Source organism: Setaria viridis, chromosome 9 (assembly GCF_005286985.2).
Source record: "Setaria viridis chromosome 9, Setaria_viridis_v4.0, whole genome shotgun sequence".
Taxonomy (NCBI): Eukaryota; Viridiplantae; Streptophyta; class Magnoliopsida; order Poales; family Poaceae; genus Setaria; species Setaria viridis.
Window position 1 is genome coordinate 53825309 of NC_048271.2, and position 13338 is coordinate 53838646.

At 46.8% G+C, this 13338-nt stretch overlaps 1 protein-coding gene and 1 non-coding gene across 10 annotated transcripts; both read left to right on the forward strand.

Annotated features, from left to right (window-relative positions):
• Positions 1-74: 74 nt before the first annotated feature.
• On the forward strand, positions 75-7615 carry LOC117836083 (silicon efflux transporter LSI2). Of its 9 annotated transcripts, none has more exons than XM_034715451.2 (5): positions 75-334; positions 4803-4916; positions 5001-6199; positions 6282-6471; positions 7078-7615. In XM_034715451.2, the coding sequence occupies exons 3-5, from the start codon at positions 5051-5053 to the stop codon at positions 7344-7346; spliced, it is 1608 nt and encodes a 535-aa protein (XP_034571342.1). In that variant the 5' UTR covers positions 75-334; positions 4803-4916; positions 5001-5050; the 3' UTR covers positions 7347-7615. The 9 variants fall into 9 exon arrangements, with proteins under 9 accessions (XP_034571342.1, XP_034571345.1, XP_034571336.1 ...); XM_034715454.2 differs by having other exon boundaries at positions 5016-6199; XM_034715447.2 differs by lacking the exon at positions 75-334 and adding an exon at positions 4067-4242 and having other exon boundaries at positions 4570-4916.
• A 5303-nt stretch (positions 7616-12918) lies between these two features.
• Positions 12919-12989, forward strand: TRNAG-GCC (transfer RNA glycine (anticodon GCC)). The gene has a single exon. It is a non-coding gene; the product is annotated as a tRNA-Gly (tRNA).
• Positions 12990-13338: the final 349 nt, after the last annotated feature.

Here is a 13338-nt window from a genome sequence, read left to right on the forward strand (position 1 = left end):
GGTGGCCGCACACGTACGTCGCCCGCCCCGCCGCGCCGCTTATTTAAGCCCGGCGTCGTCTGCCTCACTTCACCACCACCACCAAGCAGCCGCAGCCATCCACCGGCCTACCAGCGCAGCGCTGGACGTATATAAACAAGCCTGGCCGCCTCGTACCAACTACGAAGCAGGTAGGCGCGCGCACGACAGATTGAGCACCGTGCGCTCGCCAGCACAAGAGAGTTTGGTGCCGTGTTGGGCGGCATCGGTCGGCCGGCCGGCGGCCATCATATCGGAGGATAGTCAGCAAGGCGCAAGCTGAAGGGCCGGCTGCTACGCGGAATCGGGGCATTGTGTAAGTTCCTTCTGTATATCTCAACTCCTACTTCGTCCGATCCTTGCTGGTTCTTGCTTTGCTTTCAGGCATGAATGGTAAGATAGGGATGTGTTATGTGACATGATATATAGCAAGGTGCACTTGCCGCCGGCCTGCTAGGTTTGTATGCATTTGTATCCGTGAGAAGGAACGCTTTCATAACGTACATATACACGTACGCGTACCTACCTTTCTTTTATTTGACCTCGTATATGTGTGTAGTACTCCGCAGCTTCAGCCTTCAATCTCTTTCATCAGTCTATCCCCTGAACCGATCGTCATCAGAGTAGATGATGGTGATCTCGAATTTGAAGCCGGCCGGTCTGATAAGTACAAAGTACTAGTAACTGGAGTAGCCAAAGAAGCGAGCGAGGAGTAGTGCACATGTTTCGAATCCAGCGTACGTACACAGCAAGCAGTCGTCGCGGCTGGACTGAAACGCTCATGTGTGCATACGCGCTTGACTGTACTCGGTGCGCACATATACGTACGTCTCGGTATGTGCATGCGCGAACAAGTTGCAGCACTACATGACATATCCTGAACTAAAGCCAGATCGCACTAGTATAGATCGTACATGCAGTATAAATAGTTGCAGCACTAGAGTAGGAGTAGTTCATAGTGGAGACTGGAGAGACATGGGTGCAGTACTGGAGCCGGCACTACCAGAACAACATGCACGGGTCGATCGCCAGCAACTTGGGACGGGATCACGGGGACACGCACACGCATACGGCATACATGTCGCCAGGGCCAGGGCAATGAGCTAGCGCCCGGGCAGAACTTGTTGGAAGCACGAGTACTTCAACATCCCCGGCTCCCTGTCATCAGTGAATTTTCGATCCAAATGGGGGCACCAATCATCCATTCACAATATTTGACAAGACAGCTCGAAGATTTTGTGCACAAAAAAAGAAGAAGAAAACAGCATCAGCCACAGGTACAGTAACAGTGCAAAAAATCAACACCATTTTTTACGTTTTTTTTTCTGTCAACACGGGATCACTGCGGTGGTAGCTAGGTAGGTAGGCGTAGTTATTTTGAGGAGAATCAGAAGGCATCGATGATGTGTCCTGGGCGGGCGGAGCAACCGTGACAGGCAGCAGATCGAAATCGAACCGAAGCTTATCCCTGAAACAAGTTGACAACCCGGGCCTTTTTTCGCGGTGTTCCTTGAAGCTGCTGCTGCGAGTCTGCAACGATCAACTTTTTATAGCTCCCAAAGCGACGGCCACGAAGAAACCTGACACCATCTTATCCTATCCCCCTCTCTCTTTCCCAGCATGTGATTGATTGCACGGACGCGGGCCTCAGTTGGGCCAAAAGCCCGGACTTGGTGGACGGCTGGAGGTTGGTGTCGGTCGCAGGCTGATCCGATCGAACGGTGATGCGTAGCCCTGATGCTGGCTGTTGTGCTGCAGCAACTTGCGGTACTTGTAGGTGAATTGTCCCGGTCTGATGTCGTTAGGGCACTTATGAAACACACCACATGACCTTGTCTTCAAATCAAATCAGACGACGCGCGCGGGCGATTGAATTTGACGCCGCCGCCCTAGCTATCTGGGGGATGGAGGCATCAAGCTCTGCATCTCGTCTCTGATCGATCACTGTTCTAGCTAGGTTTACTGGCATGCAGTGAAGCCACAGGACAGTAGGCTATCTAGCTGGTCGGCGTTGCTGACATGCAAGTTCAGGGCTTGCATCGGTGGCCACTTGCCAGTGTTTTCTCTTTCAGTTCATGGGTCTGGCACTTCCAAGTTTCCAGCAGTGTAGTGTGCCACTAGGCTCCGTGCTCTGCCTTTTGTTTAGACAGGGTAGGTCATGTGCCCAAGCTAAATTATTTTTTTTCCTTCATCTGATCTGTGGCTGTCCACAAGTTTATTGACACGTGGCTCCGCTCTTTGCCACTATTGAGACTGCAAATCTCTTTAAAAAAAATACAAGCAGATGACAGAAGGCACCATCTGAGGGAGCACTGTTACTAGTGGACACTGTACTGGGTCTAACCGCACTTTTAAGACCTCATCACAGCTGATGCCACTAACGTCAACCCATCCCTGTCAGTCAGTGCAACCGACGCTTGATGATGAGCTAGACTAGAAATAAAGCTTCGTTTCAAGTGCCGGAATTTTCTCTTATTCCTGTAGGAGTGGATCATATTTTTCTTCTTTTCCAAGCATATGTCCTTATAACTATGACAGGTTCCTTGTACAGCTCCTACCAAAATCTAAAATTGATCATTGTCCATAGAAATCCTATTTTTATTACACCGAAAACGTGTCGCATAGGGTGGTAATGGATCATGGCCCCATATCTTCTTCACAATCCAATTCAGCCCTACGTTCAAAATCATATCATATTATGTGATCCGATCTTTATTGAGCCTGATCCTTTACCTCTCCTAAGTAGTAGGAGTACTCCTATTTCCTCGTAATCCCAATATCTCCTTTTTATTCTCCAGAAAAGATTTTTCATAATTGCATTTATTCCCCGGACCGGATATATACCGGGGGACGTAAAGCAATCGATATTGATAGCTGCCCTCTAGTTTTGTCGCTTCAACCGGACGCGTTTTCTTGGATCTGAAGAAATGGGCACCATCAGCAGGAATCCAATTCAAACATCAGTCAGCTGGGCAAACTCCCACGCGCTAAATTCCAAATCTGAAACATCAAAAATCTGGGTTCCGTCTCTAATCGTAGTTCTCTCAGGAACCGAATAACGGATTCACTAGCACGGGAAAAGGAAAAATGCTAGGTGTACTCTGATGACAACAGCTCCATACGAAAATTGAACCAGTACCCAACACAAATTCGACCGTTACTTTCCATGACATGCCCCTTTTAGAAGTCGACCAAAGTTTGGTGATGTGAGGGCATTTTGCATGGCAAATCTATTAGTAGTCTCCTTATCCATATTGCAATGTATAGTTTCAATAGAAAATGGTCTTCAGAAATTATTTTTTATGTTTATTTTCTCATACAATATATTCTCAAACTTAGGATTTTGCACCAGAAAAACACCCGATCCTATATCCCGAAAAGAGTCGCGAGAGCAACATGAACTTTTTTTATGTTTGCGACGCTCAATCTTGTCCCAACTTACTAAAAAGATTGTTCACGATACAAAAAGAAGAGCAATTCCTTCGACAAGAAAGCTAAATAGGCTATCCATGAATTAATCCAGTTTATTAGATGCACTTTGATCCACGAATTAAAAAAAGGTTATCCAGGTACAACCTGTCCATATAACGTTCAAGTATAGTCGGAGGCAGTAGCGAATTATGTTTCTATACTTAGGGTATGTTTGTTTTCCTCCTAAATTATATAAGTTGGATTATGGTCCAAGGGTAGGAGGATAAAAAATCATCACGGGACCGCTAGAGGATCACAAATAATCTGAAATACGCTAGTCTTGGATAGCTTATTTCAAATTATACATGATCCCAAAGTAATATTTTACCATAGTACCCATGACCCATAATCCAACTTATTATAATCCTAAATAAACATGGCCTTACAAGATCAGAGAACAAACATATCCTCTAGACGAAAATAATCACCCATTACCCAAAAAACGGGAGCTCCGGCTGAGTACGCGTAGTAAAATGCCATCCTAGAGCCCCACTGCATGTGGGACCCTTGACCCAAGTCCACCACATCCCGTGAAAGCGGAGGAGGCACTGCCCTCCCCCACACGCCCGCCCACACGGCTCCCATGGCGACGCGCCCCTATTTAGCCGCCCCCACCTCCATGCCTCCATGCCCACCACCGCCACTTTATTCTCCCCTCCGCTTCCACCAATCCACCACCTCGTCCTCCTCCTCCTCTAGCAGCCTGGCAGCACTGTGGACTAGCCGCCCTCCCATCCGATCCCCTACTCGAAGGTGAGCAGCCCTGCGCCCATGCCAAATTTCTCTCGCAATCCGATCGTAGCGTAGCACACAAATACCCCTTCTTGATACCGGTGCCTTGCGTGGATTTGTGCCGGATCTTCTGTCTTCGGTAAGGCCGGCTCTAATCCACTGCAAAACCAGTTTGATCTGCACCGAAATCTTGTAGGGGGCATGTAGGGTTCTAGTGTTTTACCTGCTTGTTCTAGTCGTAGCAGCAGCTGTCCAAAATCTTGGGATCCTTTTGGCTTTATTTGTACTGACTGTGTGAAAGCTCTGTATTGATAAAGGCTTTTTTTTCTCTCGCTTGAATTGTTGCAGGATACACCGTGAGTAGGCGTGATGGTGCTTGATACCAATACGTGTTCCCCGTTTTCGTGCAGTCTAACATCGTTTCATGCTAAATCGCATTAGTTTAATGGGACGAATACACTACTTCATTTGAGATCATTGCACATCCTTTAAGATTTTATTCTCTTTTCTTTTTTTAGCAATATTACTTTCTAGCTCTTTGGTTTATGTCCAACATTTTTGTGTCTGCTCCAATTTTGCAGGGTCTTGAGTTAATTGGTTGGGCAAGGAGGTGGTTGATTCCAGCAGGACCCTTCTCGTGAGCCTAGTCTGACCGGCCTTGGTATTTGGGGGTTGTTCTGTACTCTCTTTAATTTGTGAGTTGTGACAGGTTCTTGAAGTGCAATTGTTAGAGTTTTAGTTGTAGCAGAAGAGAGAATTTGCTAATATGGCGTTGGCAGGGACTTCCAAAGTAGTGCTGGGATGTATCGCCTTTGGGATTTTCTGGGTGATGGCTGTCTTCCCCACTGTCCCGTTCATGCCTGTTGGACGGACGGCTGGGTCCCTCCTTGGTGCTATGCTAATGGTCCTGTTCCGTGTCATCTCCCCGGAGGACGCATATGCTGCAATTGACCTCCCGATCATCGGCCTGCTCTTTGGGACAATGGTCGTCAGCATCTTCCTTGAGAGGGCTGACATGTTTAAGTACCTCGGTAACCTGCTCTCATGGAAGAGCAGAGGTAGCAAGGACCTGCTCTTCCGAGTTTGCATTGTGTCTGCCTTTGCAAGCGCACTTTTCACCAATGACACATGCTGTGTCGTGCTCACTGAATTCATCCTCAAGGTTGCTAGGCAGAACAACCTACCACCACAGCCTTTCCTTCTGGCCCTTGCCACTAGTTCAAACATCGGCTCTGCTGCGACGCCGATTGGTAACCCTCAGAACCTTGTCATAGCAGTGGAGAGTGGGATTTCATTTGGTCAGTTCCTGCTAGGAGTTTTCCCAGCAATGATTGTTGGGGTTCTGACAAATGCTGCTATCCTCCTTTTGTACTTCTGGAAATACCTGTCTGTGGAGAAGGATCAGGAAGGTGGGCAACCAGAAGGGCCAGAGGTTGTTGCCGACGATGAGGTTACCTCACATCGGTTCACACCGGCTAGAATGTCACATGTTTCTTCCCTGAATCCAGATGATGTGGATTGCATAAGTGAACCAATCATCAGGAGCAACAGTGTCAGTACCAGTGTGAATGAGAACCTGAGGAGCAGAAGCATCAATTCTGAGGCTGACATTCAACTCGCCATCAAGTCTCTGCGGGCATCGAGCATGTCACACGAGATGGTAGAGGTCTCGACGGTTCCTGATAGGAGAGATGAAGGTGCATCCTCAAGGAAGTTCACTAGAACTGCTAGCCAACAAAGGAGTGTGATAATAGAGGACCTGCCACCCTCCCCTGACACCAATGGGGAAAAGGACAAAGAAGCTGAAGTTGCAGAGAAAAGGTGGAAAATTCTTGTGTGGAAGACTGCTGTTTATCTTATAACTCTCGGTATGCTCATTGCACTTCTAATGGGGCTTAACATGTCCTGGACTGCAATTACTGCAGCTCTTGTTCTTCTGGCACTTGATTTTACAGATGCACAGGCTTGCCTTGAGAAGGTATGTTCCTCAAATTTTGATCAATGCTTAGAGAGTTGATACTTTTCTTAGCATGAATGATGATCATCTTCTTGACTTGCAGGTGTCATACTCATTGCTGATCTTTTTCTGCGGGATGTTTATCACGGTTGATGGTTTCAACAAAACTGGCATCCCGAACACATTATGGGAGTTAGTGGAACCATATTCACGAATTGATAGTGCCAAAGGTGTTGCACTTCTTGCGGTGGTGATTCTTATCCTTTCAAATGTGGCCTCAAATGTTCCCACAGGTACTTTTTCTCAAATTGATTTCTTTTGGGCACTATTGGAAATTTTATGAACACGGCCATCTGTAATCATTTAATACTTTATAACATATATGCTATTTTGTTTAAGAAATCTGTTATATTGGTATTTTAGAGGCTGTGTGCTCATATGGCCTTCTGGTCTCTCTGTTCTTTTCTGGTGCCTAGCATGATTAAAGGAACTGGAATATTACTCTAGCATTTGGTGCGCAAAACTGAAATTTGTACATCATTTGCAAAATTTGTACAGAATTAAACTGAATTGCCACAACAATTCATGATCCACAAAGAGGAACACTGACTTTAGTAAGACTTAAAATATTTGTAGTGCTTTATCAGAGTACTTTCTGTGCTGTAAAACATTCAATCCTGAGCCTATATTTGTGGAAAGTAATCATGGAAGTTATATTGTTCTCACAGAAATAGGTTTGAAGGCACTTAATTTATCCAAACCAGAGATCTATATATTATACTGAACTGAGCAACTTATGGTCTTTTAGTCTGTACTGTACTTCAGAACTCAGAAGTTTGCGAGAGTAATTAGATCCAGCATGTTCATCCTATATCGGAACTTTTCTTTTCTTTTTTCAGTATTGTTGCTCGGTACAAGAGTGGCTGCATCAGCTGCCGCAATTTCTCATGGTTCAGAGAGGAAGGCCTGGCTCATTCTTGCATGGGTCAGCACCGTGGCTGGGAACCTCACCCTCTTGGGTTCCGCCGCGAATCTGATCGTGTGCGAGCAGGCCAGGCGAGCCCAGTTCTTCGGCTACAATCTCACCTTCTGGAGCCACCTCCGATTCGGGGTGCCATCGACCATCATAGTCACGGCGATCGGGCTGCTCATCGTCATCAGTTACTGAAGTCAGCTGAAGGCAGGCGATAGTGTACGAGAAGCAGAACGGATAAATCCATCCAATAAGAAATCACATGTAAAATAGGCTTGTAACTCTCGTGTGTGTGTCAGTATGTGTATGTCTCCGTCTGTGTTCTTGCTCATTTGGCGCTGCTAGCAGACTGCAGATAGCTGACCGTGTAGCCTGCATTTTCATTCCTGAACGGATGTTGCAAATAGGGTTAATGAAGAACGGTATGATAATCTGATTGCTGATTTTGTGTTCTAGATGCTTAACCGTGAGTTTCTCCAAGCTTGTGTTTCGATTTCTGGAGCAAAGCGTTTAAATAGTTCGTTTCCGAAGCTGAAACTCTGTTAACTTCTGCTTTCAAATAAAAAATCCGAAAGTGAAGTTTGGGCAAAAATTGGAAGCAGCCCATCACCTCATTGGGCTTATTGTGCCCAACAGCTATAACTTTCGCCCACCCACCACTAAGCCTAGGCCCAGCGGAGAGATCCTTTGCAGTTCGCCCATTCCCGCCGCCGCCGCCGCCATCGTCAACGCCGACAGGTCCACGAGCGCGGCGCCCGCGGCGAGAGGATCATCCTTCTCCGCCGCGATAGAAGTGGACGCGGAGAGGCCTCAGTTCGAGCCTTCTTCGAGGCGCTGATGCCAAGCGAGATGAACGGCGGGAGGCCCCAATCCCGGAAGTAGCCAGTGCCGATCCACCGGTTCGCGCCGCTGTAGAGGTGTCGGATGGAGAATTGGAGATATACACTCCCGTCAACGGGCACATGAAAATCGACATCCGCATGAACCTTAAGGTGCGTGGCGTGACCTTGTGATTTGTGCTTGTGCTTTTTTATTTGAGCGTGAAAAGCGTCTGGAGTTGTGGTTATCCTTGCATCATGGATTATATGAGTCTGCAAATCCTTAATTGTCGATTAGACAACTGTTCGTGTAATTTTGTAGGATGATATCCCAACGTAGAAGGTGCATATTTGACGAATGCTCATATAAGCTGAAGTATAGAACCAGCATTGTAGATGATGGTGTGCTGTTGTTATTATGAGGATGGAATTTGTGGACGGGCTGATAAATTCGATCAGTGTTGGAGTATCTGTGCTGAAGGGATAAAATTCAGTAGTATAATGGATCCAGCTTTGCTGCGAATCCGAAACAAGTAGTGCAAAAAATAATTCTAATTGTGGATCCCTTCAATCACTTCTGCCTGTCATGAACATAGTTATTCAGTAAGGGGTTCCAACTTCATTTTTAAAATGAGCAAGCACAAATATTCGAAAGGATAGCTCAGTACTTGTTCACAAATACCATCAATCATTATTTTGATCTTCATAGATATGCATGACAACAGAACCTTATATTTTGAATAATGAAAATACTTTCTTTGTTGAATTGTTGTGAGCTGTCATGACGCTTTGGTTCCATGGATTCCTGTATTATCCCCTTGTTTTTTTTGTTTTAAGTGACGATATCACCAATGCTTGCAAGCCTAGACCTCCTGACTACTGTTTCCTGAACGAATTGTCATTATTTTATTTCGTATTCCTTAACCGCTCTGCTGTATGATTAGGCCATTTCCTACGAAGCAAACCCATTAAAACAATAACTATTTCGTCTACCTCAGGCAGGAAGGGCAGAGCTGAAAACAAGCAAGGCACACCTGACGTGAGCAACCTGCAGAAATGCTTGGACTTCTTCGTGCATGCATTCATGCTTGGATTCGGCATTCGGATGCCATCGCCTTACGACCTTTACGTGGATTCATTCGAGGTAAAAGGACGTGAAGAGGCTCCGAGGGGAAGGTAGGCAAGACCAAGTATATGCCGTCGAGGACTCGACCAGGCCAGGACGCGGACTGTTATCACGGACACGGAGATCCATATCCTTGGGTCCTTTCAACATTGTGATCGATGCCGTCCAACCGTTGCTAGCCGCGCCGCCCAAGTCCCTCGCCGGGAGGCCGCATCCCCTGGGATTCTACGGCCCGGCCGGAATTGGGCGCGGGGCTTGTCATGTGCGTGAACAAAAACAGCACCTATGTTTCATACTTACAAATCACAAAACGTCCAATGATTTAACAACAAAGTACTTGCAGCAGCAAACTTACTAGAATACCAATTCTCATCATCTCATCTCAACATATCAAAGAACACACGTATGCCTCTCATGCCAACTCATCGGCACAATCAACCACTTCACATATGGATCAATAGCAAGTAAGATGGTGACTGAATCAACACATATGGCAAGAAAAATACCAAATCAATAGTAGACACCAAGATTCATGTGGAAACCCCTTGCGGGAAAAAACCACGAGCGGCGGCAAGCAATCCACTATATGAAGAAGCAATACAAGAGGTGGGAACCAACAAGGTGGGAAGCTCCAAATCCCCCACGGATTTCACTTTCTATTGGATGGATTTGGTGGATCTAAACCTCTCCTCTCCTTAACCCTAACTCTCGTCCAAGGTGGAAGAACGTAACAGAATACTTTGTTCCTATTCGAGTTGGGCTGCCCCTTAAAATGGCAAACTTGTAAAGAGGCTCCAAAGTTGCAAATTGTCACAACCAGCCCCAATTTCAATATACAATATGTATAGGCAATGCTTGCCATAACAAATGAGCTAATGGGCTTCCAAATTGATGAAATTAGGAGCTGGACATCAGGCACAGGGTTGGCAAAGCTTCGCGCGCGTGCACGCACGCCCATTGGATGGAATTGGCACTTGGCAGATCAGTGAACGTCCTGTTCGCTGCCGTACGTAGCTAGCTGTGTGACCGCGTCTGTGTGCACGGCGTGCATGCATGTGCATGGCACGCATCGGTTCAATTATTTGCACCGTCAAGTACTTGCATTGGTTCTTTCTGCATGCAGTAAATCACTCAACGCCCAAGGCGAAAAATGGCCCCTCGGCCGAGTTGGTCGTGTCATTTTCTTCTTCTTTAGCACCAAGGGGACAGGGTGACGTGTTGCCTGATCATCATCGACCCGGCGGTCGTTGCAACATCGATCAAAGCCTACGAAAAGGGTCCACTTTGCATGCTACAAACGTTGACTGGGGGGCAAGGAGAGAAGAGGCAGGAAAGTACCCAGCTCAGAGCTTGACGCATCTGATTTATTTTCAGTCGGTTGCGTAGCTTATATGTTCATCGTATAGATTTCTGAAACAACAAGTAATTTTCCAGATAAGAAATAAACGAGAACATATAAATGCATGATAGAATCTATGGGACCAAGTATTTTCTTAAGTGTTTGAAAACAAGATAGATTTCACCGTCAATCTATGTGATAGTAGCGCGCGGAACAATCACGACACGGGTGGAGTACGTATACACTGGAAGGATAGCCACAAGATATGGCATGACATACGCCAGGAGTAATAGCAGGGAAAATAATCGTAATAAGCAAATCACCGTCTAATACTAGTTTGTTTCTCTAGATCAACAGCAACCACCATAATACGTAAGTAGCTGGTTGTTGATCTTGATCCAAGATCCTAAGACGGTGATCGAGCAAATAAATTGTTTTCATGCACTTGAAAAATAGCAAAAATCAAAGGCCTACTACCAATATTGGTTGTGAACAAAACAATCAGCGGAAACAATACATAGGATGATGGATGCCGAGATATACGGAGGAAATCATCAACATCTTTGCACACAGCTTAATATCTCAACTTCATATTATTGATGACAGTAGTCAACGCATTGAGGAAACCGGGTAACAAAGGAGTAGCGCGCTACAACACCAATTAACTAATTATTAGCGGTACAAAAGAAGAACACCAAGGTTTATACCACATATCACACCACTTCGATCATAAACCCCTGGATATTGGTACAGATACCCAAGAACACAAGGTTCATCCCCCTATCTTCATCCACGTACCCGTCATCAAGATACACTACCACCCCCAGATCAGACCAGAACAATTGCCAAAGGATACAAGTTGCCCTACCTTAGTAGAGAGGTAAAAACACGCCGCCGTCGACGACGCCGAGGCCACGGCCGCGGCCGTCACTCCTCAACGAGGGGAGTAGCCGCCGTCATCTCCATGGCCACGAGCCCACGCCCCCACCCTATAGGCGTCGTCCGAAGCGCAGCCACCCGTTGCCGAGACACACGCACGCTCCAGAATAAGAACACGGCCACGCACCATGACATAAGCCTGTAGATCTTTGCGTGTGCTGCTTGGATAATGTGTGGAGCTCGCGTTCCCCCCTGCCGCCGCCCTGGGCGTACGTGGGCTTAAGAGGGGGAGGAGAGGGAGCTCCCATTGGGCGCTTTTATTTGGACGCTTCGCTGCCTCTTTGAGGATCCGAGGGGGCTTTCTGCAGAAACGTTTTTTCTAATGCCAAAAAGCTCCTCGCCTACGCCTATGCTACCTAAATCCTCGCGGTTTTGCGCCGAACAACAACAATTTCTCACGAACCACGATCTGGTCCAGATTCCGGAGCAAGCAACAGCTCCAGCTTTGCCTACCTGTTAAAGCAAAGCGAGGAGCACCAGCGTAAAGTGATGACCACACGGGAGTGTGCACATGACCTGAAGAAGCGTTGCCGGTGGCTTGCATGCAATTGTTGAGGAGGTGAGGGTGCGGACGCGCAATCTGCCCGGGGGCGGGGCTGCGTGCCTTCCGTCCCGTGCCTGTGCAGCGGCGGGGTATCTTCCGGCGGATATGCGGCGAGCATTAGCGCTTTCTCGGGGTGATGCCACCAACTGCAACTTTGGCGTGGCTTTCGGTCTTTAATTTTTGCGGCACTTTCCCCCGGCGCCCACATGAGCGCGGGCGGCATCTCGGGGATATCCGACGCGAGGTGCCGTGCCCCCGGCAGCGCGGGTGCGTTCGTGTTCCTCCTCCTCTGGGTGCCCCGGCCGGCCCAGAGTGCTTTTTGGTGATCGATGTTGGGGAGGAGCACAGCCAGTTCGTGTTGCCATAGTGTCATCATCAGCATCCAGTGCTCGGCTCTTTGCCAAAGTGATGACAAGTGCTCGAAATCTTCGCGAGATCGCCGAGAGATCGATCGATGCATGGTGGAGGCAGCCTGATGAAGAGCTATACGGGTTTTTGGGGTGTCATGGCCCATGAGGGGAGGCTGTGGAGCTACAGTTTTGCGATGGGTCGAGCCATCAGTGTCCTCAGTTGCTTTTGTACTTCCTTTTGGAGGAAGTCAATGTGTACGCCACTAGTAGGTACGATGTGATGTATTGTACATCACAATCATGACTGACCGATGTGTGCCAGCATTTGCTCGCGGGAAGGGAAATGATGGTATCAACTATATTTTATGTAGTTCAATTTTTGACGTGGCTTCATTAGAGCATTGAGTTTTGGGTTGGTGATGAGCAGGAGGTAGCACAGTAGTAATGTACCATGTAATTTGTAGAGAGATCAGGGGGAAAACCAAGGTTCAGCTGGTCAGATAATGAAATTTCTGTATGATTTACTAACGTCTATCAGTAATTTTATAAACAATAACCGAAGTGACATTGTTTAATGGTAGGATAATAACGTGCGAAATCTGAGCTCAACCCAAGGTAATGAATATTCTTGTTCAACTATAATACACAAAAGCACCAGTGGTCTAGTGGTAGAATAGTACCCTGCCACGGTACAGACCCGGGTTCGATTCCCGGCTGGTGCAACTGTTTTTTCCAAATCGTTCTGATTTTCTTTTATGCCGGTCAAGTTCAGCAATTATTCCTTCTATCTTCATGTGCTACGGCTTCTGATATCGAGCGAACATATCTTGTTTGAATCATAATATTTGTTGCAAATTTCTTTTTGGTTGGTGATTGCACAAACTCGCTATTAGGAAGTGAAGCTGAAAGTTCAGATGAGCTTTGCTGTCTGCAGGTTAGATGCTAGACGAAAATGTTTTGGTGTGATTACACAAACAAAAGGTAAGACGCTTCCAGAAATATTTTGCCACACAAAGAAACGGGATATGAAATATTACACCACATCGATTGAAGGTGCATATTCAACACATG

What these genes read in the sequence shown, in the direction of transcription:
- LOC117836083 (XM_034715445.2), top strand. Translation starts at nt 4,988, where the DNA reads ATGGCGTTGGCAGGGACTTCCAAAGTAGTGCTGGGATGTATCGCCTTT. An exon ending in CACAGGCTTGCCTTGAGAAG is followed by an intron (nt 6,200 to 6,281) that starts GTATGTTCCTCA and finishes CTTGACTTGCAG; the next exon opens with GTGTCATACTCATTGCTGAT. An exon ending in GGCCTCAAATGTTCCCACAG is followed by an intron (nt 6,472 to 7,077) that starts GTACTTTTTCTC and finishes TTCTTTTTTCAG; the next exon opens with TATTGTTGCTCGGTACAAGA.